This window comes from Neospora caninum, chromosome VIIa (genome assembly GCF_000208865.1).
Source record: "Neospora caninum Liverpool complete genome, chromosome VIIa".
NCBI classification, from domain to species: domain Eukaryota; phylum Apicomplexa; class Conoidasida; order Eucoccidiorida; family Sarcocystidae; genus Neospora; species Neospora caninum.
In genome coordinates, this window is record NC_018393.1 from 3,607,656 (window position 1) to 3,632,110 (window position 24,455).

The window sequence follows — 24,455 nt, forward strand, 5'->3', positions numbered from 1 at the left end:
CTCTTAGGCACCTTAAGAAGAGCAGATTTTTCAAAGGAAAAGAGAACCACCTGACCGCCGGAACTCTCTCGCTTGGGATCGCGCTCTTCGGATGTACTCTCTTTTTTGACTGTTTCTGCTGTTCCCGTCATCTCGCTTTCTCCGTCTTCACTCTCACCTTCATGACTCGGGACTCTTTCTCCCTTTTTCAAAGTAGGAGCGGCCGGAAGACACCTGAAAATACAATCACTTCCCGCGACTTCTTCCTGTTTCACCCCTCTGCGGTACAAATACCACGTTAAAGCCTTCTATGTATCTTTTCGTTCTACGATATATATGTATATGTATATATTTGCCTATGTGTATATGCATAAAATATATACATATATATCATATACATTATAGATACTATATGTATTATATAGATATTATATATACATATATATATATATATATGATGTGTCCAACTTTTTATATAGGGTGATACGAAGATATATATATATATATATGTCTTTGTTTCCCTTCAGTTTTTAATGATTTCCTTTTATCACGAGAAGAGCAGACCGGTTTTCGGAAAACTGAAGTCGCCGATTGGGTTTTTTTTGTGTTGCTTGCGGCGCGAGCTTCTCTCCGCAGGGAGGACCAGCAAGTCGAAAGACAAGCGACCTTTGCTCACGTTGCATGCGGCGGGAAAAAACCGATCAGAGCCTTTGTCGAGCCCAGAAACGCCTAGAAACTCAGCCGCTAAATTTTCCTTGCCGCTACGGAAAAAGGAGAAATTCCATGTTTTCGACTCCGTCTTTCTTTCCTCCCGTTTCCGCCAAAAAAAGGAAAACCTCCGGACGGCGGTGAAAACGCGCCTGTGACGCTCCATCGGTTCGTTATCTCTTGTCTGTCTTCGCGCTTTTCCTTCCTTCTCAGCTTCTTTTTCCTACCCCTTTTCCCTTCGTCTTTTTCTCTCCCCTGGAATCTCGCCTCTCTTCTTCTGCTGGTCTGCCTCAGCGGTGTCCAACCTCCCGTCGCTCTGTGTCGATTCTCGCGTGCTCTCCGTGTTCTCCCTTTTCCTTCCTTACGTTTACCTCCAGATTTTCATGTAATCCAAAATTCCTCTCTCTCCTTCTCTGTCTTCACATTACCTATCGAGTGAACGAACACATACGGGCGTCGCGTCTCGGTGTCTCCCTCGTGTTTGCCTTTCTATTGAGAAGATACCCCCGGTGCTATTTCGCTCTCCTTCATCGGTGCTTCTCTGAGACCGTGCCGTACTGGAGGTGGTGGGAGGAGAAAGGGGGGAAGAGAGTCTAGGGCCTTCTTCTCCCCTGGCCTTCTCTTCCTTGGAGAACCACTGTTTCCATTTCCTTCCTCTTTCCTTGTTCGTCAACATACTCCTATCTCTCTCCTTCGTACTCCTCGCCTTTTTCCTCATCTCTCTCATCTTTCTCGTGATCCCTCCCCTATGACTACGTCCGCCTCTCCTGTGCGACCCTCGCGGTCATCCCCCTCTTCCTCTTCTCCCTCTCCCTCTTCTTCCTCATCTTCTTCCTCGTCTTCCTCATCTCCTTCCTCATCTTCTTCCTCGTCTTCCTCATCTTCTTCCTCATCTTCTTCCTCGTCTTCCTCATCTTCTTCCTCATCTTCTCCCTCGTCTTCCTCGTCTTCTTCCTCTTCTTCATTTTTCCCCTCTTCTTCTCCCTCGCTTCGGCATGGGGGAGCTTTGGGACAGAAGCCTCGTCGCTCTAGAGCCTACGGGAGTTGTCGGTCAATCTCCGATTTTGAAATCAAAGAAGTGATTGGCGAAGGCACCTACGGTGAGCTGCTTCTGAGTGTCCACGTGTTTTGTGCTTTTTGTCCCTCTCCTTTCCTCTCTCTATTCCGCGCCTGGCTTTGCTTCTCGCCCTCTGCCTGCGCTGTGAAAGTGTGCTGTCTCCCCATCTGTCCCTTTCTGTCGCTTTTCCTCGCTGCATTTCCCCCTCCTGCATTTGGCATTTCTTCCTTCCGCACGGGGGCTCTCGTCGTGCCTCAGTCGAAGCGTTTCGTTTCCCGTTTTTCTTTTCAGGCAGAGTGTGGAGAGCCTACGACAAGCGCCACGATGTCGTCGTCGCTGTGAAGCAAATGCGCCTCGCGCAGCAACAGAGTAACCACGAAGGTTTTCCGCGAACCGCCGTGCGGGAAATCGGATTGCTGAAACAACTCCAACACCCCAACATTGTCGGTGAGAACAGAGGCTCAAAGCGAGGAAAGGGAAAACACAGGGCGGAGAGAGGGGAAAGGAGACAAAGGAGAGAGGACAGGGAGACGCCGAAGGGGAAGGCGAGGGAGAAGAACCGGAGCGAGGAGGCTTTATAACGAACCAGCATAGCAGAGAAAGGATACCGAGAAAAGACCCAGAAAACAGTAGACCAGATACGAGAGTAGAGAGGGAAGAAAGCACCCAGGAACGCAAACAAAAAAGATAAGTTGACCGAAAGAGGACTGCGAGGCGGGGAGAGAGAGGATGAACGATGCGATAATCGGCAACGGCCACGTTCTAGCAGCTCAGGAAACCGGAAGACGTCCGCAAGTCTTTATTTTTATGTTCTGGGATACTCCAGTGGCATTGTCCCGCTTCAGCTGTCTGGTGTGCATGCGTTCGGTTTCCAGAGTTGATGGAAGTCGTGTGTGGACCTGATTTGACGCTCAAGCAAAAAACAGGGAAAGCGAGCAGCCAGCCTTACTCAGGAAGCAATTCCGTTTACCTCGTAAGGCGCTACCAGGAAAAAACGGTCTAGGCACACCCCAGCGCATGCCTCCTCGACACCAATCGTCCCGAACCATCTACACGCAAATACACACATAATATATATGTATATGTATATATATATATATATATTTAGCGCTCGACCAGTCTGATTCAAACGCCTGCGAATGTCCGGAGTCTGCCAAGGAGCACAGGATTTCTTGAGAAGCACCACGTCCGCATCTCCATTTCTATATATATATATATGTATATATCAATATGTATACATAAATATATATATATATATATATATATATGCACCTATGCATATATGTATGGGTATCGAACAAGAAAGCTTCTGCCGGGCTGTCTCGGTGCGCATTCTTGCTTGCGCGTGCGGAAGGAAGCGGCCGGCGCCTGGCGTTTTGAGAACCTCGTTGGAACGTTTCCTGGTGAATCCGTCTGCCAGAGAAGTCTTCTGAAAAGGCGTTTCGCTTTGGGTCTTTTTTTCTCAGGTGTTTGAGCACTGTGAACGGGACCTTGGGGTGTTGTTGGACACGCGGTCGCAGCCTTTTTCAGCGAGCGAAATCAAGCACATCATGCGACAGTTGCTGCTGGCTCTGCATCATCTCCATTCGAATTTTGTGATTCATCGGGACGTGAAACTCTCAAACATTTTAATCAGCTCGAACGGTTCGATCAAACTCGCGGACTTTGGCCTCACTCGGTGAGTACAGCGCCTTTTTTAAACTGCACGAAAACTTTCGGTGTTTCAGCGTTCCAACCCACACAGCACACAGTCCCTTTTTCTACGAATCGTCTCTTTTAGTTTTGGGGAAACATGCGCGGAAAGAAAGGAAAGAAAGCGATGAAACGATGTCCTCACGCTGCGCAGAGAAGAGGGATTCGCAGCACGCGAGAGGAAGGCGACACGGGGCAGGCCGCACGGACACATCGAATCGAGGAACCTCTCCCCTTTTGGAAAGACGAGCCCTTCCCAGAGAAAGAGAGAGAAAGCGGCGTCTCCAAGGGCTTTTCATTCCATCCAAAGCCTCCTGTGAAAGCGACTCGCGTACCTCAAAACTTGCATGAGCGCCCAACACCTTTCAGTACACAGATGCAGATTTGTATTTACATAGCGTGAATACATATATATATATATATATATATATATATCTGTGTGTAACCGGTGGTACATTTCTGTATAGATGAGAAAGAGACGGATCGAGTAAAGCCTTTTGGGTCGTGCCGATGTTGGGTGTTTGTGTGACCATTGCGTGTATGGAGATTGGATGAGAGGGAAGTGTAGGCTTGAAACGCCACTTTTTTCTTTCCTTTTCAGGACATTCACCGAGCCTGGACATGCCATGACAGACGGCGTTGTGACTCTCTGGTATCGGGCGCCGGAACTGCTCTTTGGGGCCTCGACCTACAACGAGAAAATCGACATGTGGGCCGTCGGCTGCATTTTTGGAGAGCTTCTGCTGAACAAGTGAGCGCTTTCCCCGAAAACCTTTCCCTGTTGTCTTCGCGACATGCACGCCTTGCCATGTGTACTTGCGGTCCACTCTGGGGCGTTTCGAGGCCTTTTCGCTTTATAGGTTTTGTGCCTTGTCTCTCGCGTTTCCCCTCGCGGTGTTTGTCAGTCCCTTTTTGCCAGGAAAGACCGAGCAAGAGCAGGTGAATTTGATGTGTGGACTGCTGGGCGTGCCCGACGCTGCCACGTGGCCCGAACTGGGGAGGTTGCCCGGCTACTCGCAGCTCCAGCTGCCTTGCTCTCCCGTAAGAGACGACACTGAGGAAGGAACCGGATATAGAGAAGGCAGAGACCGGACAGGGAGAAGAAGAGAGAGAAGACGAGAAAGCGACAGGGGCAAAATGGGTTGCGAAGCCAGAGCAGGGACGGCGAGGAGAATGGGCGAGAAGGAAAACGCACAAATTTGGACCAAAATGGCGAGGCTGCGAAGCTTAGAACCGAGCAGGAAGAGGAAAGGAAAGAGAGAAAAAAGAGGCGTGACAAAGCAAAGACAGAATACAGAGGTGTGGGGAAAGGCACCGTAAGAAGGGAACCAGAAAGGAACGGTTGCCGTCGTTTCCTCAGCCTTTCTTTTTTGTGTGTTTTTCTCTTGCTTATTTATGTGGTTCAAACGCTGTGTCCTTTCCACCGTGTCCCAGTCGTTGGCCTCACACCCTCTTGCCCCGCTTCGTCTTCCCTTATCCTTCTTTTTGCCACGTCCCTTCAGAAAACCAGTTCACTTCGAGAGCTCTTCCGGAAGGAGACGCCCAACTGCGTCGACCTGCTGAGCCGCCTTCTCATCTACAATCCCGCAAACAGAATTTCTGCTCGTGATGGTGAGCGTTCTTTGCAGGGGAAAGAGAAAAGCGGACGCGCGTACCAGTTTTTTTCAGTGTCTCTCGCCTTCTTCAGCCGAGCACCTCTCAAAGAGAATTCAAAAGGCTCCACTTCCGGACTCGTTTGTATTCCTTCTGTTTCGGGCAGTTGCTCGCTCTTTCCGGCGCCCTTCACTGATTTGCCTGCCTCCCGTGCGTCTCTCGTGTGTTTCCTGTTTGCCTTTCTTTTTGAGCGCCTGACTTCTGCCCCGTGTCTCACTCCTGCGTTCCGGTGTCTCGCTGTCTGGCGGCCTTCAGCACTGCTTCACCCGTACTTCACCGACCAGCCTGCGATGAGCTGTGTGCGCCTCCTCTCCACGAACACCCAACTGACGGCGCTCCAGAGACAAGACGGGGCCCGAGCGAAGCGGCGCTGGCCGAATGCGGAAGTTCCGAAGGAGAAAGCTCGAAAAACGCGAAATGCTGGCTCGGAAAGGTACGGGGAAATCGGCTGCTGCCGTGGGGCTGTGACTGTCTGTTTGAGAAAGAAGAGGGCGGAGCACGCACGCACACACAGACGAGAGCGGGCTGTCGATAGGTGCCAAATTCACAACGGGATGTGTCTTCACTTTCTGGGTAAAACACGGGAAATACCGAAGAAAGTTTTTTGCGGAGGGGTTTATCGCAGCGTTGTGGCGGCGCCCTCGCCGCCGTCACACGTTCTGCCTTCGCCTGTAACCGAGGCAGGAAGAAAAACTGCAGCGGGTACCTTCCTGTGGAGGTTGGCGAGAGTGGCAAAAAATGTGTGTGGAGGGGAACATGTGGACTGGAGTCGGTTCTGTGCCTGTTTTTTCTCTCAGGGAGAACCTCATTCTGGAGGCGAAGCGCATCCACAAGGCGTCGATTTTTGACTAACATGCCAACCGGGTGTGCTCTGATGAGTGCTGCGCTTCGCATGAAGATTTTGCTTTTTGCCGGGGTGGGAGATTTTCGCCAGGCACGTCTTAAGGAAATGCTTTTGACCTGGGAAGTCTCCTGTCTACAGAAAAGAACGTGTTTTTGGCGTTTTCCAAGTTCCGCCGTGTATATACACAGTGCAGGCGGACGTCTACGTCACTTCGGACCAGGCTCGTGTCGCCAGCCTTTTTTCGTTTGTTCCCGAGTGTCATCAGAGAGAAGCTCTAGATTTAGCATTCATCTACAGCTACGGTAATTGCTGGGTTTACATAGCGGTTAACCTTTCCTCTTCCTTACGTACTCAGGGCGTTCCGAGAATATCTTACATATACAGTTTGCCGGCAAGTATGTAACCGCTGTACGAACTTCCACGATAGTCACTTTGGTAATCTCCTTCCTGATGTTAGTCTGTACGGAATACTTAGGTCTATCTATTTACATCAACAATAACGGGTTTGATAATGGTCCTTTTATACTTACTGGTATACATTTCAGGCATGTCATTGTTGGTGCTATCTTGGGATATTCTCTCCGCGCCTGGTTAGGTCCGTTGCCGGGGCGCCGCCTTCCGTACCGACGGCGTCTGCTTTTGAGACGCGGTTGTCCTGACACCATCGTTCCGTTCAGTGCGTACAGCATCTGCCTCGCGGCCACTCCCAACCTGCTCTTAGTTCCCCTGTATGCACTTCCTGTATCCCTCACAATTACTGAAGACTGCACGGCCCGCCCAGACCACTGGAAGCACAGCAGACCCTCTGGGTGACGCACACAACCTGACGGCATAGACACTACAGATCGCTTTTCGCGCTAGCCACCGAAAAGCGGTATGTACGGTTTAAAGAGCGTCCGAAGACATCGATTCATGCGACGACTTGTGCGTTTCATGACGCTCCTCACGGATGCGTCACATAGCCGCGACAGAACCACGACCGTGAAAGATGTCCTCGTGGCGAAGAGGGATCTCAAAACCAAAAGTGTGCCGGTGTTTTCAGTATCCACACGAACCGGAGTCAGTCGAATTCCACTTTCGAATTCCTCTCGCGCCGCGTAGTGCTGTTCCATCTTCGCAGTTCCGCGCGCACAGCTCTGGACGTCACACGAGCTTTTGGCGCCGACTCTCCACAGTGTAATCTGGAAATCCTTTCCGACACGGAACAGACATCGAGTCTTTGTGATTGTTCTTGAGGGCAAAGACAGCCAGCGCTCGGCTTTGGGTAGCGCTGCAGATAGTTCTCTGTGCATCTCTCCAGTGACAGCGGCCAACCGGGACGACAGGAAGCGACGTCTGAACCATTCTCCGATTGCGGCGAACTGGAGTGGCTAACGTTGTGCGCGCACTGGGTGCCAAGCAACTGACACATTGCGTCTGTGTCTCGCAACACACTTATGCGGCCACACAGCAGTAAAGATAATAGACCAAATATGTAAGATATAGTTTTTAGCTCCTGCGAAAGATCCCATAAAGGCACATGTACCAAAGAAGTCTCCGGACATATCTTTACTGTAGAAGATAAATCCACCTACAAGCTGTAAACAAAGGACTCCTTAACTTAAACTGAGGAGCCAAGCAGGTAGAGGAGAGGGATGTGTGGTACGAAGGATGTGCAGGCACATCTGGACCGTCCTCTGTGTTTGCATTAGCTGTGTGGACAGTGAAGCCACCAGTGCTCGTTCCACCACAACTCGCCTTCTGCAGACTTTTGGTGCCTGCCATGACTACCCTTTTTGCTGGTTGCTGATGCTTGCCACGCCCCCTCGAAACAGCTGTTGCCACCGCACGCACTGGGGGCGGTTGCGTTCAAAAACCAATTAAAGGGCGTGCAGTGAGTTTCTCCCGTCTTGCTTTAGATACAAGTTTCACTTTGTAAACAAGTAATTAAAGCCAGCAAGGAGAAAATGCGCCATTCGACACCCAAACGGCTCACTTGCTCTTCCTCTGGATGCACGTTTCCCCCTAACAAAAAAAAATTCAGCTTGTGCCTACATCCAGGCTCTGTTGCATCTTCTATACGGAAAAACACCAGTGAAAAGGAATCCATGTGGCATTCCCGTGCATCGCTTGAGAATCACACGCACACGCGGGGTGCCGACCTCGGATGGTCTAGAGGAACTCCTGACCATGCACTGAAACCACGTGATACATAGGGGAACCCATCGGAGCCGCGTAGACGCAAACGCCTACGGATAGAGAGGGAATGCTCGAAAACGGGCACATGAGTCCAGCTCCACACGACAAAAAAGTGAGTTGGCCGTTCAGAACCAGCGTGTGGGTTGTTTACCCGGCCGCAGCAAAACAATGGCATCTGAGCAGCTACGTGGTCCTCATCTCGTTGCCTCTCATTCGCGTCTCCCTTGTGGAAGAATCCTTGCAATCCCCTTTTTTTCGTTCTTCGCAAGCTGCCGCTTGAGATTCGCAACCGCGTCACGGTGCTCACTTGAGAGAACGCCTGGGGGTTACACCCGAGACTCGCACCAGCTGGTAAAGCTTTTGAGCAACCTTCCCGATTCTTGTCTTTCTGCTCTCCAATTTTCATCTCCGGAGTGATTGAGCGGCTTTCTACTCCTCTTTTCGCTACTGGAGTGCGTCGTTGGACTCTTCCTCAACTCTTTGTTCGTGCGACGGCCTCGTGTTGCGCTGCGGCAGAGCGTACACAGGGGCGTATGCGTCAGGCTCGTCATTCGAGGGAGAGTCTCCTGTAAGGAGCTTCAACCACGTCCTCATTTGTCCGTGGCGAACCCCAAACCGCGAGAGAAAGTCCCCGTATTTAGTTTCAATGGCGGAAAGCTGTTCCGAAGACAAGCGTTTGATATCATCGATCGCTTGAGAAACCACGTGGCCCTCTGCGGATGCACCAACATGGTTCGCTTCCTCTGGACGCACGGGCTGCATAATGTTCTGCGGTGCCCGCCCGTCTCTCGCGATCGGGTCTGATTTGGAAGCCTGCGCAAGTGTCCTCAAGAAATGTGAAATGAATGGGACTACACCCATCTGCACAACGCTCTCGAGCAACTCGTTGCTGTCGAAGGCTGCGGCAAAAGATGCGCCGACAACCACCAGCGCAACAACTATCTTTTGAAAAATGTCTTTGACACTGGGGTGAGAGATGTTCAGTTTCCCAGTCGACTGCAGCATCTCTAGACAGACGTTCCAGTTTCGCGCCGTTTCCTCGGTGGCCAACAATTGCCGGAGCTCATCCACAAGTCGGGCCGAGCTCAGAACCTTCAAAATGTTTCCGACCGCCGGGAGAATTGCGCTGGCAACCACCGCAGGCTTCGCTGTCACGCTGGCCAATAACGTCGAGTTTGCATGGTTCAGAATGGCGGGTGCGGCGGCCAGCGCCGCAGTTCCTGCTCCTTCAGGGAAATACTGCGACAACGCACTCAGTTGCTCTCGCGACTTGCTAAACGCGCTGGAAATGCTTGCTTGCGACGCAGCAAGCATTTCAGACGCTGACGTCGAAAGCGCACTCGCTTCCGGAAGCCGTTCTCTGAGGGCTTGGTAGTATTTCGGAATGCTGGACAAGGACGGGGCTGTCCACAGGCGGGCATACAGAAAGCCTTCTTCCTGACTGTCTGCCGGCGCAACGACCGACTCGCTCGACTCTTCGAGGGACGTCTCTGCGGCTTCATCTTCGTCTTCCACTCGATCCGATCGCCAGGCATCTGCGGAGTTCCGGCGGACCTCGTCGGCGTGCCGTGCGCCGCCCGCGGAGACGACGTCGGAAGCGGCGGGCTGGAGAAAGAGCCCGACCCAGCAAGCCGCACACAGAAGGAGGCGCATCGAAAAAGAGGGAAGGAACGGACCTCGGTGCGGGCGGAAACGAGCATCCGAAGAGGATGCCTGGGACGGTCGGGGCGGCATCATGAGCGTTTACTCGCTGCGAATACCCGACGGGGGGTTGGGGCGAACCACACGCGTCTCCAGTTGGGACGGGCCAGGAAGGAGAACAGCATTCACCGGTCCCTTCCCTCCGATTCCGTCCAGATCTGTCCGAAAGGAATGTGTTTTTCGCTTTTACAGGACACAGGGAACTCGAAGTTCCAAAACAGAACGGCTCTGAATCGACGGGGCGGACTGGGTGAGGTGAACCCCCCCGCTCCGGTGGAGACAGCGTCGCTGAACTCGGTGAAGTCCCGCCCACGCCGGGTATGAAGTGTTGCGTTTACAATTCACCAGACAGGAACCAGACGGGAACGAACCCATCCAACTGTTTAAGGGAACTGCGAGTTCGCGGATGGTGAGACGTTCACGCCCAGAATCCAGTGCATGCATTGTTCCAGGAAACACCGTCCTCCGACTTCATGCCGCCGTACTCGCCGTACTTTGACCCCAAGCCGCGGGTCTCGATGCACATCGGGCCTCGGCGCGACGAGGGGACGAAAGGGGTTGGTGGCACCGCGCCGCCCGAAGGGAAGAGAAGCGCCTGAGGGACTCGTGGAGCTGGAGCGGAGAAAAGCTCGAGACGGCTGTGTTTTCTGGCCATCACTTTCGCGAAGAATTCTCTGCGACTCACCTCGGATGTCTCGGCTTTCCTTTTAGTCGGAGACAAACGCGACGCTCCAGCATACGCAGTCGCAGGGTATCTCGTGGAACGAAACAGGGGAGCGCTGCCTCGACAGAGTTGTCCCCGTTCAGTGTTCGGCACGAGCAGACTCGTTTTTCTCTGGACAGAAAAACAGTTCGAGTACACCACGACGAAAGCGGGGCCCGGGCCTGTGCCATGTCGCAACATTGCGAGCTCGCTCGGCCGTTCGTGGGCGAGCCGGCGGGGAATGTACACTTTCCACCCACCCGACTGGCAAGCACGGTTTGGCTGTGGACACGATCTCCGGTTAGCGACGTAGCCTTCGTTTGAAAAGCAAAGCGGCAGTGTAGGCTTCCGTTTTCGGACGGAGGGAGGAACGGAGCCCGAGAAGACTCCATACGAACTGCGCCGAGGCACCCTCGTCCTCGACGCCCTCTCACGCTGCATTGAAGCCGTGACCCTGAGCGTTTGGCAAATACGCCAAAGCGGAAAGTGCTGATGGAATGCGAACGCTTGTGACCTCGAAGACAAAACAGACGCCGTACCGATTCTCAGGTGCGGCCTGTGTTACCAAGGCACGCCTGTATCAGAAAGGCTGCACTCCTTCTCGCCTCTCGAGTAGGGAACCACTGAAAACACTTGTCCAGACCCGATTGTCGGATTTCGCGTAGGTCCCCATTGTAGGCGGGAGGGCGCCTGTGAGGGCATAGCGTCTGTAGTCTCAGCGTCACAGACGCCGCGTTTTTGAGAGTTCGTTCTGTGCACTGCGCATGGTCGACTCTCTACTTGGTCCTGGTTCGCACCTGTACGTATTACACTTTTAGCGAATGCTGGGACACTGGAGAGGTACTAGGGCAACTCTAGTCGCAGTTTTCCATCCCTGGATTCCTGCCAGAGGCGCCTCCTCAGGGCGACACGGGCCACGCCCGTTAGCGAACCGCCTCAGATCGCTTGACCGGTATCAACGACCGCTGCAAATTCCCGTCGCAGCTGACCACTCAGTCACCAACCGTCTGACCTGTTGTGGAATAGACTCTGTTGTCGCATTCGAAAAAAAACGCGTGAGATCATCACTGCTTCCTGTATGTCCACGTCCGGGCCGCGTTTCCGTGAAATTGTGGAGAGATCGGCAGGTGACTGGTAGTTACACCGCCCTCAGATATTCATTCGGCGACGCAGCATCGGGAGACATCAGGACACGTGGATTCCTCTTGGGTCAGTGCCTCGCGTCTCATCATGAAAACTGCACCTTTCCGCACTGGAAATGTCTCCGTGCGCTAAGCCTCTACGCAGTCCGGGATAATCGCTGTTCCGTCGCCTGATCCCTCGTTTTCCTCATTACCCGTTCCTCGTACCTTCTTTACTGTCAACCGTTTCCCATCTACTGCTTGCCTGCCTCTTTTCCCTTCTTGCGCGTGAAAGGCAAAGTCTTCGATTGACCGTTTGAGTCGCCTTTTGATTCTGGGACGAAAGAGGATCCCTCCTGGTGGGACCACGCAGGTGTACGTTCTGAATGGGTTCAGAACCCACTCTGTAGTATCGCTTCATGGGGATTCGCGTGAGGAAAAGTTGTTCTTAAGGGGATCGCGAAGACGTGAGTTATCTGCGCTGAGTCCGTTAGCGGCTGAAGATCTCGTCTCTGCTGGCAACCATGGTGGCCAACGGTATGACAAATCGTGAATGCTCAAGCACCCTTTCCGTGCCTTGCCTGTCTTCTTCCTCGCGTCAGCTGGAGGAGAAACTCAGCCTCCTATCGCGATAGATAGATGAGCAAGGTGGGAAGCAGTTAGCGGGGTAGGAGCAACAGCAATCGATCGGCATCGCGGTCTTGGGCGACTGCGGAGAAAATCTCGTGGGCTGTTTTTCACGCCACAGACGTCCGCCCCACTATCGTGAGCGCTTCCACCAACATATATTTCCTTCCTTTTAAAGTGAAAATCTCCATTTCTTTCGCCTGCTTCAGGTTTTGAAAGTCGTACATATGCGTATTTTGTTCTCGTAACCAAAAGCCTTCCGCCGATACAGGTCAGGTCGGAACTGGTATTTTCTGAACGGATCACATCTTGAAACTGAACAGGTGGTATCCGGAAGGCAAAAAGACTGTAATGAACCTTCATGATCGACAGGCTCGTTCCCAAGCCGACGGCCACGGCTGCATCAGTTACGCTTCCCCAGTGTAAGTCCACGAATCGTCCATAACTATCCTCACCTGCGCTGCAGTTAAGGTCTCTTTGATTTTCTGCATGGTTTCGTACCTCCGGCCCCTGATCGATCGGTTTTTTCCCTCTTTGTATAGGAGCCAGCCAGGGAAACTGTGTACATACTGGTCGACACGCCTGGAGTGACGCCTTTACGTAGGAATATCTACATACTGTACTCTTTCTCTGCCGCCGCATCAGTTGTCGCTCCTCCAACCTCCGCTAGGACGAAAATGAAGGTTGTCGGAACCCCCAACAAAACAGGCCTCTCTAGGTCAGCTATTGTTGCTGGACTTCTGGCCGTGGCCGGCATGTCCTCCGGGGCATCTGCCGACGTGCCGTCTGTTGCATCTAAAAAGAGCCAATTTCTGGCGAAACACCCTATTACGTACTCGACTTCGTTCGAACACAGCACGCCAGTCGAAGTCGTGACAGAGGACACGAGTTCGGCAGAACCGGAAAATGCTGGGTTTACGGGCAGCATGGCTCCGGGTCATCTGGTGAATGCGGCATTTGATCACGGGACTGTCGACGATGACACACCCGGCGAGGAGAAGCGGCTTTCCGAACATCTGATGTATGATATGCACCAGGACATGAAAGACCGGTTCTGGCATTTGAACGACCAATCCATGATTGAAAAGCTCATTAGTGAAGGGCGTTTGGACCCTTCGTACGGAGACCAGTTCGACATGAACTTCGTACCGACTTACCAAGACGATCTTTTCGAAGACATCTTCAGCGAGGAGCCGTCTACCGATGAAATCCCTGATTCAGCGACATACGCAGAAGGCGAACTGCTCTCGGACGATACAATCCCGCCGGAGGGAACAAGCACAGATGTCTTACCGCCCGCTGTTTCGACAACCGAATCCGAACCCACCGCTTCCACTGCAAAGCCGGTGCCTGATGAAACCAGCGAAGTAACGGAAGAGACGCCCTCGGAACCCTCTCAGGCTCCAGAGACCCGTCCTGAGCCTGCGACTACAGAGGCAACCGTTGATGCTCCTAGCAAAGAGGACGACTCCACAGAGGAGGCAGACGAGAGGGACAGAGATGCAGAGGACCAAGCGCCCCAAATTGTTCCTGAGCAACCGGAGACATTGACAGATGGTGTTGCCACGGAAGATGGCGAAACAGCAGTTGAGGGAGACAAGGAAGACACCACGGCGACCCGGCTGACCACTACTACGACTACAACTACTACAACCACCGCTCCAACGGCCACCGCAGCTGCCACGAAACCTCCAGTGGAGGGGAATGAGAACGAAGTGGCAGGCCACGAGACGCCGGCTGAGGCAAATGAATCCAAGCAGGAAGAAAGTGGAACTGAGGTGGAGCCCGCCACAGCGGGGACTGAAGAAACAAGGGCAGGTAGTGAACACGAAGGAACGGCGAAACGCGCCGCTGATGCGCCCCATGCTTTCTTGCGCTCTGTGGAGACCCGCCACTAGGGAACAGTCTTCTGTTCCTTGAAGGGAGGAAGCCGTGGTAGTCAGTTGGCCCCAGAGGCATAGACATTTCCCATAAACGTAGACCCTGTCTGTGCGACATTCGTCTCATCGGGCTCTATCGGAGGTCCTAGACTCCACTTTTTGGTGCCGTGCGCTGACAGACCAGTCCCGAGTGCGCCTCGCGTTGCCACTCGACCTCTGCTGATGATGGACTCTGGAGGCGTTCACAAGGCTATTCCTATTTCTGTGGTGTTGCGTCGTAGCCCGGCCTCGTGGGTACACCGCGTTATCGCAGTGAGAGACCGGGAAATCCCGAGCAGAAAAGCTCCCCAAGTGCGCGAACGAATCAACGGTTTCCGCCTGTTTACCAACGCTTTTGCCCGTGCCTGACGACTTCTGTGTGAAACTCGAGCGCGTTAATGCGTCTCACGATCTTAATAGCTCACAGTGGAAACACAGTCCAGACCAGGATTTTCCACCCTAGCCTGGTTTGAACGGAAAACCCTCAGCGTCGTGGACAAAAGACGTGCGTCTGTTCACTGTTGGGAAATGTGCGTTGACGCAAGACGCGTGTCTAATTGGGAACTGACGTAAACATAGTTTCCACGGTCCCAGACGCGATGCGCAAACAGCTCCATGTAGGACTGTCCAAATCGCGGCGCCGCTAGCCGGGGCATGTGCAGTGAACGAAATCAGTTACTGATCTATCGCGGCTGTGATCCTTGACCATTTTGTTACAGGACGAAGAGATCACGCAGATCCCGGGGGTTGAACTCGCCGCTGCATAGGCGCTTCTCACGAATCCCTTCGTGGTTTCTTCTGAGAAACGGTAGAACTGACGGTGCCTGTGGTCACCCCCCGCTTGAGGCAACACAAATCCGGCGAGTTGTTTTGCGGCCAAAGACACACCGAAAAGGAGCGAGATAGATATAACCTCTCGTCCCCAGCGGTGGCTCTGCACCAGGCCATCTTCATTGGCGTCCAACGCCGTACTCGTGTTTTCGCCCCCGATTGTAAACTCACGCAGTCTCCTCAGCGACGACATAAGGCGGGAAGACAGCGATTCTGAAAAGGGAACTTCTTTTTCAAACGCGTGGCATTGTGAACTGACGGATCGCCGTCGCTGTTGCGATGTACGAAGGACGGTTTTGGGCTCGTGAGTCTCTCTCAATAACTCGCCGAGTGCATGCACGCTAACTATATCAAGGCGTTACCCATTCAGGTATGCAGCATTTCCTATGCCCCCCCAGCTTCAAAGAGTCGGAGCCATGCTGCTCTAGAAAGCCGTACAGATTCGAGTTTGAGGGAGACCGGCTCTAAAGAGACTGCTGCGGCGCCGCGCAAATTCGCGCCGCGCGGGAGATAGACTCGAAGCAGTGAGAGGAACATACCCACTCCTTACACGAATCAAATTTACCGCCACTGACCCGCCTGTCAAGTGCACGAGCAAAGACACTTGCGACTTCGCTTGCGGCGGAAATATGTGGGTCTCGACAAGAAAACGTGATCTCCCCAGTCTCGTAGCGGAACACCAAATCGATAGATCGCGACTCCACTGGAAACTCCCTTTCCACCGAGCCAAAAGCGAAAATTTATTAAACTAGTGCCCGTCAGGAGTGCGCGAAACATGACACTTCCCTTTTTGCTTTTTTAACAAGATATGTGCGTGTGGAGCCGCACATGCGGCGTCCTTCAGCCACTCGTCTCAAGTTTCCCCTGAAGCTTCTCTTTCTCCCCCTCTCTCGCGTTTCGTTTATCCTCCTTTGTTTCTCTTCTGCTTCGTCTGCCACGTTCCATCCGCGATCTGCCTTTCCCTGTGCGTTTCCTGCTGAGAAAAAACCGACGCCCCAATCCGATGCCTTCTCTCACTCGAAGCCAATGAAGGAGAGTTGTCCGTCGTCTCCTCCGGCGACTAGGCCGTGCACAATTTCCCTTCTCTCTCGTCCGGTGCCTAGCCCGTCCTGTTTGATGCCCACCGCCGCGTTCTCAGGCGTCACGACAGCTCGGAGGACTTGCACGGCGCCGTTCGCGTCGCAGGCGAGCTTCCAGCGCAGGCCGCGCATTTCGAGCGCATTGACGCGGCTTTCTGACTTCCGGCTGTCTTCTTTGTCACCGGCTGCACTCAAGCAGTAGACCGCGCCATCACCAGAGCCGCCGCACACCGAGCCGCGGCCTGCAACCTCGCCGCACAAGAAGCCGTGCTGAGGACCTCCCAGGCAGATTTCTCTGAGCAGCGCATGCGGCGCCGCGCGGGTCGCCGCTCGGGTCTCTCCCGGCGCGGCCCCGGCAAAAGACGCGCTGCGCAGATCCCAAAAGCGGCAGGCTCCGTCAGCGCCGAGAGTGCAGGCGTCGGCCCCTGCGTCGGCCATGAACAAAATCTCGTTCAGCGAGCCTGCATGCGCATGCAGAGTCGCCACGGGGCTAGAGAAGGCCCGCAAGTCCCAGACGCACAGCTGACCATCTCTGACGCCGCCCGAGAAGAGCAAGGGGACCGGTCCGGTCTCCCCACACGCGGGCGAGGCCCAGAGACGGAGCGAAGCTACCCCGCCGGCGTGCCGGCCAGCCCGCGGCCTCGAGAGCGAGGTACAGACGAGACGCCCGGCATTTACGTCCCAGACCTTCAGATCTCCAGCCTTCGAGCCTGCGCAAGCAAACGCATTCGCCCACAGAAAACGGACCAAAGGAGAAGGCTCCAGGAGCGAGGCAACCGGCGAGACACTCGAGAGAGCAACGACTTCGCGAAGCGTTTGAAGACTCCACAGGCGGAGAAAGCCATCATAGCCTGCGGTCATGCAAAAGCCGGAAGAGCCTGAATGCGATGCGTTTCCTCCTGCTGAGCCGTCCAGGAATGCGCGTCCCGAACAAACAGATGCAGTACACTGAGCTCTCCACGGCGACACCTGAAGGCCGCTAATCGACGCCAGATGCGAGCCTCGAAATTCCCGCCCGGCTATCTTGTTTGTGCTTGCTCGACACGTCACTGTTTTTGATGCACTCGGAACCTCCCGTCCTTCCGCTATCTCGCCGTCGTCCCGAGGGTCGGCGCCTGCGACTCTAGCCTCCCAGCGGTTGAGGCGGTCTGTACACGCTGATTTGCGAGAATCGGAGAGCGAGGACGGCGCGTTTCGAAGGTACTTCCTCGTCTCCCACAAAAAGAGTTTTCCATCCATGCCTCCAGAGACCACACAGTTGTCGGAAGTAAACGCGCAACACGTCACCCAGTCTACATGGCCTTCGCGAGTCCGCATCAGCTCTCCAACCAAGCCGGGAGATCCGCGAGTAGGCAAACGGAAGAGACGAAGTGCGTGGTCAGCGCTGCCCGACACTGCGAAGTCGCCTGAGAAAAAACCGCGCGAAAACGCGGAAAACGCTCACACACGCAACGGGATCCAAGCAAGCGACATAGAGATCCGACACCACGAAATACAAACCATATTAACAAAAAAAAGGCACGCGTTTTCACTAGGTGTTCGTGCCGACACCGCCCCTTGCCAATGTTTCGTCTCCACTCTCTCTCCTTCATTCTACCTCTCTTCCGCTCTCTATCTACCTCCCTACCTCCCTCGTTCTGCCTCTCAATCGACACAGCTCTTTCATCTATCACTCCGTCTCTCAATCCAAATGTGTATCTAGCTTTCTTTTTCCCTAGCTCTCTCTCCCGTTCGGCGCGCATTCGTTGCTCGGTTCTTTCTCTCTCTTACCAGAGGGATGAACATCGAGGCACAAGATGCTTCTATCGTGTCCGTTGGGGATCGCTTGCCGCACCGGCGCGTGCTTCGTCTTCGCCTTGCACAGGCGCCGCGAGGGCGAAAACTCTTCTAGCCATCTCCACACACTCTCCCGTCTGTGTCCCTCTCTTTCCTCGCGTTCGGTTTCTGCTCGGCTGTCTCTTTCGCCTTGGGCGTTCGCTTGGCCTCTCATTTGTCTCCGCCCTGGCGCCGCCTCGGCGGAGAGACGGGAAGTGGAGCCAGGCAGGCCTCTTCTCGCGGTTGAGACTTCGTCGGAAGATGTCGACGCGGACTGAGAAGAGGATGGAAGCTGCCGCGAAACGCGCCGTTCATCGCGCCAGCGCTCAGCCGAAGACGCAAAACCCGGCGAATCTTCCATTCTTCTCTTGCCTTGGTCGTCGTTCTCGTTTCTTTTCGCGTTTTCTTCTTCTCGCCCTTACCTAGGGCGAGGGAGGGTGTACCCTTACATGCACGCTAAGGGCTGATGTTTGAAACTGGGCACGTTTCCATACTCGGAACTGCCGCCACGTGTCTCTCGAAAGTCTGTTAGGGCTTCAAGATTCTTTCAGGGCTCCAAGATTCTTTTAGGGCTTCAAGATTCTTTTAGGGCTTCAAGATTCTTTTAGGGCTTCAAGATTCTTTTAGGGCTTCAAGATTCTTGACACCCACACACACTGCCGTTGTTTAAGCGACGCGGGGGTTGTCTCTCCGGGACGGAGGCGACCGAGAACCTCTTCTCTGGAAAAAGCTGTGGAGCCTCAAGAGAACCCCCGCACTGCGCCTTCTCTCGGGCTCGACTTGTTCTCTCGCCGCACTCCGCCATGTGTGCGAGTCTCTCTCTGGGTGCACACCTGCCCTGCTGAGAAAGACAGACCGAAAAGAACGGCGCGGCGACAGAAATCAAGAATCGATGAAGACTTCGCTTTGCTGTTGGGTGCGATGGCGCCGCTGAGACCCTCTTCGCCTCAAAACGGATTGCAATCAGGATTTGAAAGGTCCGTGATCCGTGCACGACCAGCCCGCTTTTCCGGCGCTGGCGCATGCAGCGTTTTGAGGTTTCTTCGGCATGCACACTCAGAAAAGAAAAGACAGCTAGCAGAGAAATAGGGAAAGAAACACACCGACCTCGGCGGACGGGAGAGCAGAGCCTTGTCGGATTTTCAAAAAAAGAGTCTTCTTGCGTGCGAATCGGCGATTTTCATGCACCGGGCTGTCGCGGGCTCGCCGCGGCGTACGTACAGGGCGGAGACAAGACACGCGGGAGGAAAGAGGAAACGAAAAGAAAAGAAGAGGCAAAAACGGAGAGAAGGCAAGAAGAAAAGCATTTGGGACAGAAGCAGGAGTTCAAGTTAATGCTAGAAGACGCGGAAACTGAAACGAAACGCTGGTGCCTTTCTCGTGACGCGTGTGCCTCGCTGGCAGACGAGATCCTCGGGAAACCACCAAGGTGCTTTAAACGATTTTCTTGCCGCACTTTCCGTTTTGGTTCCTCTGTGAGATCCTCTTGTCACTCCTGTTCTTCTCACTCCTTTTCTCACGCGGTCTTCTCTCCAAATCGCCGTCTCCGCCCCTCAGTGTCATTCTCTTCTTCGTCGTCCTCTCCTTTTTCTTCCCTTCATCTTCCTCCTCCCCTTCTCTTGATCCTGTTCTCCTTCCTCCTCTTTTCCTTCGCCTTCCTCTTCTTGCGAATCTTCTTCCTTCTCGTTTTTTCTTCACCGTCTCCAAGGGTTCCGTGCTTCTCTTCTCTGTTCCTTCTTTTTCTTCGCGCTCTGCATTTCAGCCTGAGGACTGTCGCGACGAGGGTTGGCATGCGTGCAGCCTTTAATTCTCTTTTTTGTGAAGGGAAGAAAAAATGGGAGAAGAAAACGCCGTTTCCGTGGGTGTCCTCGCCCTCCAGGGCGCCTTCTTTGACCACATCAAGGCCTTCCAGCGCCTGGGTCTAGGCTCGCGTCTCCGTCTCGTTCTCGTGAGGATGCTTTTCGAGTTTCGTGTGCCTTTGCATCCTTTCTGTTTTCTTTTCTGCGTCACGCAAAGGCCATCTGCGGTTTTAAACACCCGACATTTTCGCTGTACTTTGACCGCATGTAGAGACACTCGTGCCGGGAAGAATTAAACTGCCGTGTCCACAGTCTATTTGCAGCGGGAGATTTCCAGATCTGCCAACGAATCCGCAGCAATCTTTACTTATTCCCTCACAAGAACCAGATATATTTATATATATGTATACGTGTGTATATGTATACTACGGCACACGCATATATATATATATATATATACGTAGGGTTCTGCCTATCCCTTTACTGTGCTAAATAAATAAATATATGCATCTACTGATCACTGCTGTAAGTTGTTTCTTATCACTGGTGTCTGTGTTCGAGTTCTGTTGGGGTTTTGCTTTTTTTTCAGGTGAAGAAACCTGCAGACTTGGAGGCGCTCGACGCTCTGGTCATTCCAGGGGGCGAGTCGACTGCCATGCGCATCATCGCAGGAGAGCAAATGATGAGTGTACGTACACCCGCGGACAGGAGACCAGCAACGTCGCCGTCCGAGCTGCAGCCGGAGGAGGAAGCTAACGCGGAACGCATGCAGGAGGAAGGCATACAGGAGGAACGCATGCAGAAGCGAAGAGGGCGCGGAAAGGGTCCGGAGGCAGAAAACCTCAGATTCTCAACCGAGGCGCGCCGAATCAGCCGCCGCAGGAGAGCCTCATAGAGACATGTGGAGCAGAGAAGAAGTGATCAACTTAGTCGACGGGAGAGCCCGAACGAGGATGGGAAGAAGGGAAAAAACAGGAGCAGTGACAAAGCGACGGGCATTTGAGGCAGGCAACCGCGCTCCACCCCGAGAAGAAAAGAGCTCGCAAAAAAGAGGTGTGGGGAGAGGGGAATTGCAATCCCAAAGGGCGAAAGGGAAAGTGAAACGCGAAAGAAAGAGAGGAAGAGAAAGAGGGAAAGTGAAACGCGAAAGAAAGAGAGGAAGAGAAAGAGGGAAAGTGAAACGCGAAAGAAAGAGAGGAAGAGAAAGAGGGAAAGTGAAACGCGAAAGAAAGAGAGGAAGAGAAAGAAAGAGAGGAAGAGAAAGAGGGAGAGAGAGACGGGGACAAAGAAAGAGCGCGAGAGTGAACGGGGAGGGAGAAAGAGAGATGGAGTAGGAGATCGCGAAGAAAGAGAGACAGAGAAGGGGAAAAGTCAGGAAAGGAACTGACTGTTGGCCACGGATGATTTCCGGGGAAGTGGGGTGTATACGTTGCGGTGTCGCGGCGACTCCGTCTCGTCGCCAAGCGACTGACGTTTTCGTTTTTGCTGAATCTCCCCCGCGGTTCGTGCAGGCTCTCAAGGCTTTCGTCCATGAAAAGAAGAAGCCGGTCTGGGGGACCTGTGCAGGTGAGCTCGGAAAGGAATGTCTCTCGGAAAAACGTGTCTCAGCTCTTGCGTCGTTGCCTTGTTTTTCTCCTCCGGCCCACGAGATCCGTCTAAGTTGCCTTCCTGTCGCTTTCCTTTTATCGCTGAACCGTTTCCTTCGCCTCTGTCCCCGTCTCTTCCTGCGCTCTGTCCTTTTCTTTGCCGGCTCTTCTTTTCATCGCCTGCCCTCACGTTTCGCCTCCTTTTCTTAGACCTCAACCGTTTCTCGTTCTTTCTCCCGCTGTTGCCGTGTCCAGCCTCGCGCCGGCGTGTGGGTTCCTTCGAGTTCGAGTCTCTGAGCGTTTCAGCCCCCTTTCTTTTTCCCGTTTCTTCCTACGGTGTGTGTACACTCTCCAGTGCATGCATTCGCGCGCTTCCTGTCTCTCCGTTCCCCCCCGTTTTTCCTACGACAGGCTGCATCCTGCTCTCAGACGCAGTGTGCACCCTCGAGGCGTCTCCGTCTTCTTCTCCTTCGATGAGGTTTCGGGAGAAGGAGAGCGACGATGGGTACGGAGACTTCATCGGCGGCGCCGCAGTGCGAACGTGCCGGAATTTTTTCGGAAGGCAGGTGAGCAGAGATATCTCTGTGTTGAAGGATTTGCGACCAACTGGCAAAGATGCAAGTTGACAAAATCGCGCATCGCAAACCACCGGCAGATCGGAGAAGAACGGGGACCTCTGTGCGGCGGCTATCTGAGAAGCGTCTCAGCAAATAGTTCTGGATAGATGATGAGGTTATACAGAGATAGAGACATAGATATATCTCTGCATATCCTTACATATACTCACAGATTTATGAGAATATATATATATATATATATATATATATATATATATCTGGGTGTGTGTGCATGCACTTCGGGCATCTTCCAAGCCGCACAAACACATCAGTATATATTTTCGTGTGCATGTATACATAGTTGTGTGCCTGTATGCACGGGAGACGCGTGTGCAGTGAAGTGGATGAGGAAATGTGTTTTTCGTCTCCGTTTCTGCGTCAGCTCTCCGGTTCGTGTGACCTCGTTTCCTCGCTTTCTCATCACTCTTTTTGTCTGGCCGTTTCCTTTCCTCTGAACCTTGATCTCTCTGTTCACCTCTTTCTCTCTTCCTCACCTTCATCTTTCTCTTTTTCCTTTTCACTTTTGTTCTCTCAGTCCCCCGTGTCGTGTGTGCTGGTTCGATTTCGCCTTCCTGGTCCTCGTCTCGCTATCCTCTTCTCCACTTCGCGCTGTTTCCTTTCTCTTTTTCTCCTTTTGTTTTCGCAGGCGGACAGCTTCGAGGCGCCTTTGCGACTTGCCGGGAGGCTCCAGACCGCGGCGAATGGCCTGTCGGCGATCTGCATTCGCGCGCCAGCCATCCTCGAAGTTTCGTCGCCTGAGGTAAATTTTCGCTCTCTCAGCTTTGTTCCCTTTCATATCCTCCTCTTTGCTCTGTTCCCTTTCTTATCCTCCTCTTTGCTTTGTTTCCTTTCTTATCTTCCTCTTTGCTTTGTTTCCTTTCTTATCTTCCCCTTTGCTTTGTTTCCTTTCTTATCTTCCTCCTTTCTGTTTCTCCTCGGGCGGCGTTGTCTCGATCCTTCCGGCGCGCTTGCCTCGACACTTGTGGTCCTGGCATCGCTGACGCTGCTGTGCCCGGAAAACGGGAACGTTTTTCTGAGAAGCACCAACAGACTTGGGCGTTGAGGACTCAGCTCTTCAATGTAAAAGGTCGCGCTTCATCGAGATCGGAGAAGGATTTGAATCTGGAGAAGCGAATGGAAGTTAAACACCTATTGCATGCAGCTTTGTAGATCAAGGATTTGCGTTCCTGCTTTCAGGTTGAAATTCTCGGGTATATCGACATGCCCCAGCGGAACTGCAGCGTCATCGCAGGTGAGGGCCTCACTCACGACGCACCGTTTTCGCAGAGAGATACTTCAGACACATTTTCCCGTTCTCTCCCTCTGCATTTGTCTCCTCAACGAAGCATCGGTATCAAGGCACTCCGGCCCTTTTCCTTCTTTGTTGTCTCGCTCTTCCGCTTCTTTGTTTTCTTCTGTGTCTCGTCTTTTCTTTTTCGTATGCCTTTTCTTCGTCCGTGTGTTTTCTAGCCAGGGAGACCTCTATCCCGCGTCGCGCCCTCCCGCTCTTTGCGTTCCTCGCTCGCCACGTTTTGTCGCACCGAGCGGGATTCTTCTCTCGCCGCCGCAGCTCCACCTTGCGCGTTTTCGCTGGTCTCAATTGCATGCGTTTTCCTCAAACCAGACCGAGTCTCTCAGCGATGTGTGCATGCGCTCGCCCTCCACACGTTTCCTTCTCGCGCTGCTCTCGGCAGTCGCTGCCGCAACTTCCTGCTCTGCCGAGTCCGTGTGTGCCTCCTCGCAGCGGCGGCGCACGGTCCCGTCCTCCTCACGATCTTCCATACAGAGCTGACTGACGACACGCGCCTGCATGCGTTCTTCCTCGAGCAGTTTGTCTTTCCTTCTCTCGCTGCTGGGCCTCGCTCCAAGCAGCTCGCGTGTGGAACGGAGACGCCTGCCGAGAAAATGCAGAGAGACTCTGGGTCCGCCTTTGCCCACATAGCCAGGGACGGCGACCGTCCTCCTCACCACTTGGGAAACCGCTGCGCCTAAGAGCGGAGTGAACCGAAGAATCTCGCTAACCCGGTCGAGCCTGGTGCCACAAAGGTTTCCGGACGCTCTGGCGTCTCCGAGCTCTCGGCCCGCCCAATCGAGGTTCTCGTCACGTTGATGCTGCACACAACCAGCAGCGCTCCATCCTCGTGGGCATATGTATATATATATATGTATATATGTTTGTATGTACCATGTGTATGTATATATATATATATATATGTATACGTATGAGCATATGCGTTTATGTGCATACCCGTGTGTCAATTGGTCTGTCTCGTTTCTGGCGATGGGCTTGTCTGCATTTTCCTCATGGCGTTGTATAGCGATTCGCAGCTCCGACTGCATGCAAAAACCCATATGCATGCGCTTTAGTGGCCGTTCCCCCGGGACAAACCTGCTTTGGTTTTCAGCCGACAGCCAGTTGCTTTTTGGCCGATTAAAGGAAACCAGCTGCGCTCTGGAAAAAACTACGAGTTGTGGAAACACGCATGCACCAACAGGGGAAGTTCACAGTCGCCCTGTTAGTGGCCTCGCGCTCCACCTCAGAGAAA

The 24,455-nt window shown here is 53.4% G+C and overlaps 5 protein-coding genes across 5 annotated transcripts; 3 read left to right on the forward strand and 2 right to left on the reverse strand.

Annotated features, from left to right (window-relative positions):
• Positions 1–1,435: 1,435 nt before the first annotated feature.
• On the forward strand, positions 1,436–5,941 carry NCLIV_023400 (hypothetical protein; the record flags this gene model as incomplete). Its single annotated transcript, XM_003882535.1, has 9 exons — positions 1,436–1,787; positions 2,036–2,191; positions 2,620–2,717; positions 3,211–3,422; positions 4,038–4,187; positions 4,342–4,477; positions 4,939–5,047; positions 5,345–5,522; positions 5,887–5,941. 9 exons carry the CDS (start codon positions 1,436–1,438, stop codon positions 5,939–5,941), a joined length of 1,446 nt encoding a protein of 481 aa, XP_003882584.1.
• Positions 5,942–8,555: 2,614 nt separating this feature from the next.
• NCLIV_023410 (conserved hypothetical protein) lies at positions 8,556–9,764 on the reverse strand (the record flags this gene model as incomplete). The annotated part of the gene is made up of 1 exon (XM_003882536.1): positions 8,556–9,764. The coding sequence occupies one exon, from the start codon at positions 9,762–9,764 to the stop codon at positions 8,556–8,558; it is 1,209 nt and encodes a 402-aa protein (XP_003882585.1).
• Positions 9,765–12,940: 3,176 nt separating this feature from the next.
• On the forward strand, positions 12,941–14,161 carry NCLIV_023420 (conserved hypothetical protein; the record flags this gene model as incomplete). The annotated part of the gene is made up of 1 exon (XM_003882537.1): positions 12,941–14,161. One exon carries the CDS (start codon positions 12,941–12,943, stop codon positions 14,159–14,161), a length of 1,221 nt encoding a protein of 406 aa, XP_003882586.1.
• Positions 14,162–16,026: 1,865 nt separating this feature from the next.
• On the reverse strand, positions 16,027–16,953 carry NCLIV_023430 (putative WD domain, G-beta repeat-containing protein; the record flags this gene model as incomplete). The annotated part of the gene is made up of 1 exon (XM_003882538.1): positions 16,027–16,953. One exon carries the CDS (start codon positions 16,951–16,953, stop codon positions 16,027–16,029), a length of 927 nt encoding a protein of 308 aa, XP_003882587.1.
• Positions 16,954–19,741: 2,788 nt separating this feature from the next.
• On the forward strand, positions 19,742–23,901 carry NCLIV_0234 (glutamine amidotransferase, SNO family domain-containing protein; the record flags this gene model as incomplete). The annotated part of the gene is made up of 7 exons (XM_003882539.1): positions 19,742–19,855; positions 20,296–20,394; positions 21,218–21,272; positions 21,704–21,858; positions 22,556–22,669; positions 23,107–23,161; positions 23,654–23,901. The coding sequence occupies 7 exons, from the start codon at positions 19,742–19,744 to the stop codon at positions 23,899–23,901; spliced, it is 840 nt and encodes a 279-aa protein (XP_003882588.1).
• Positions 23,902–24,455: the final 554 nt, after the last annotated feature.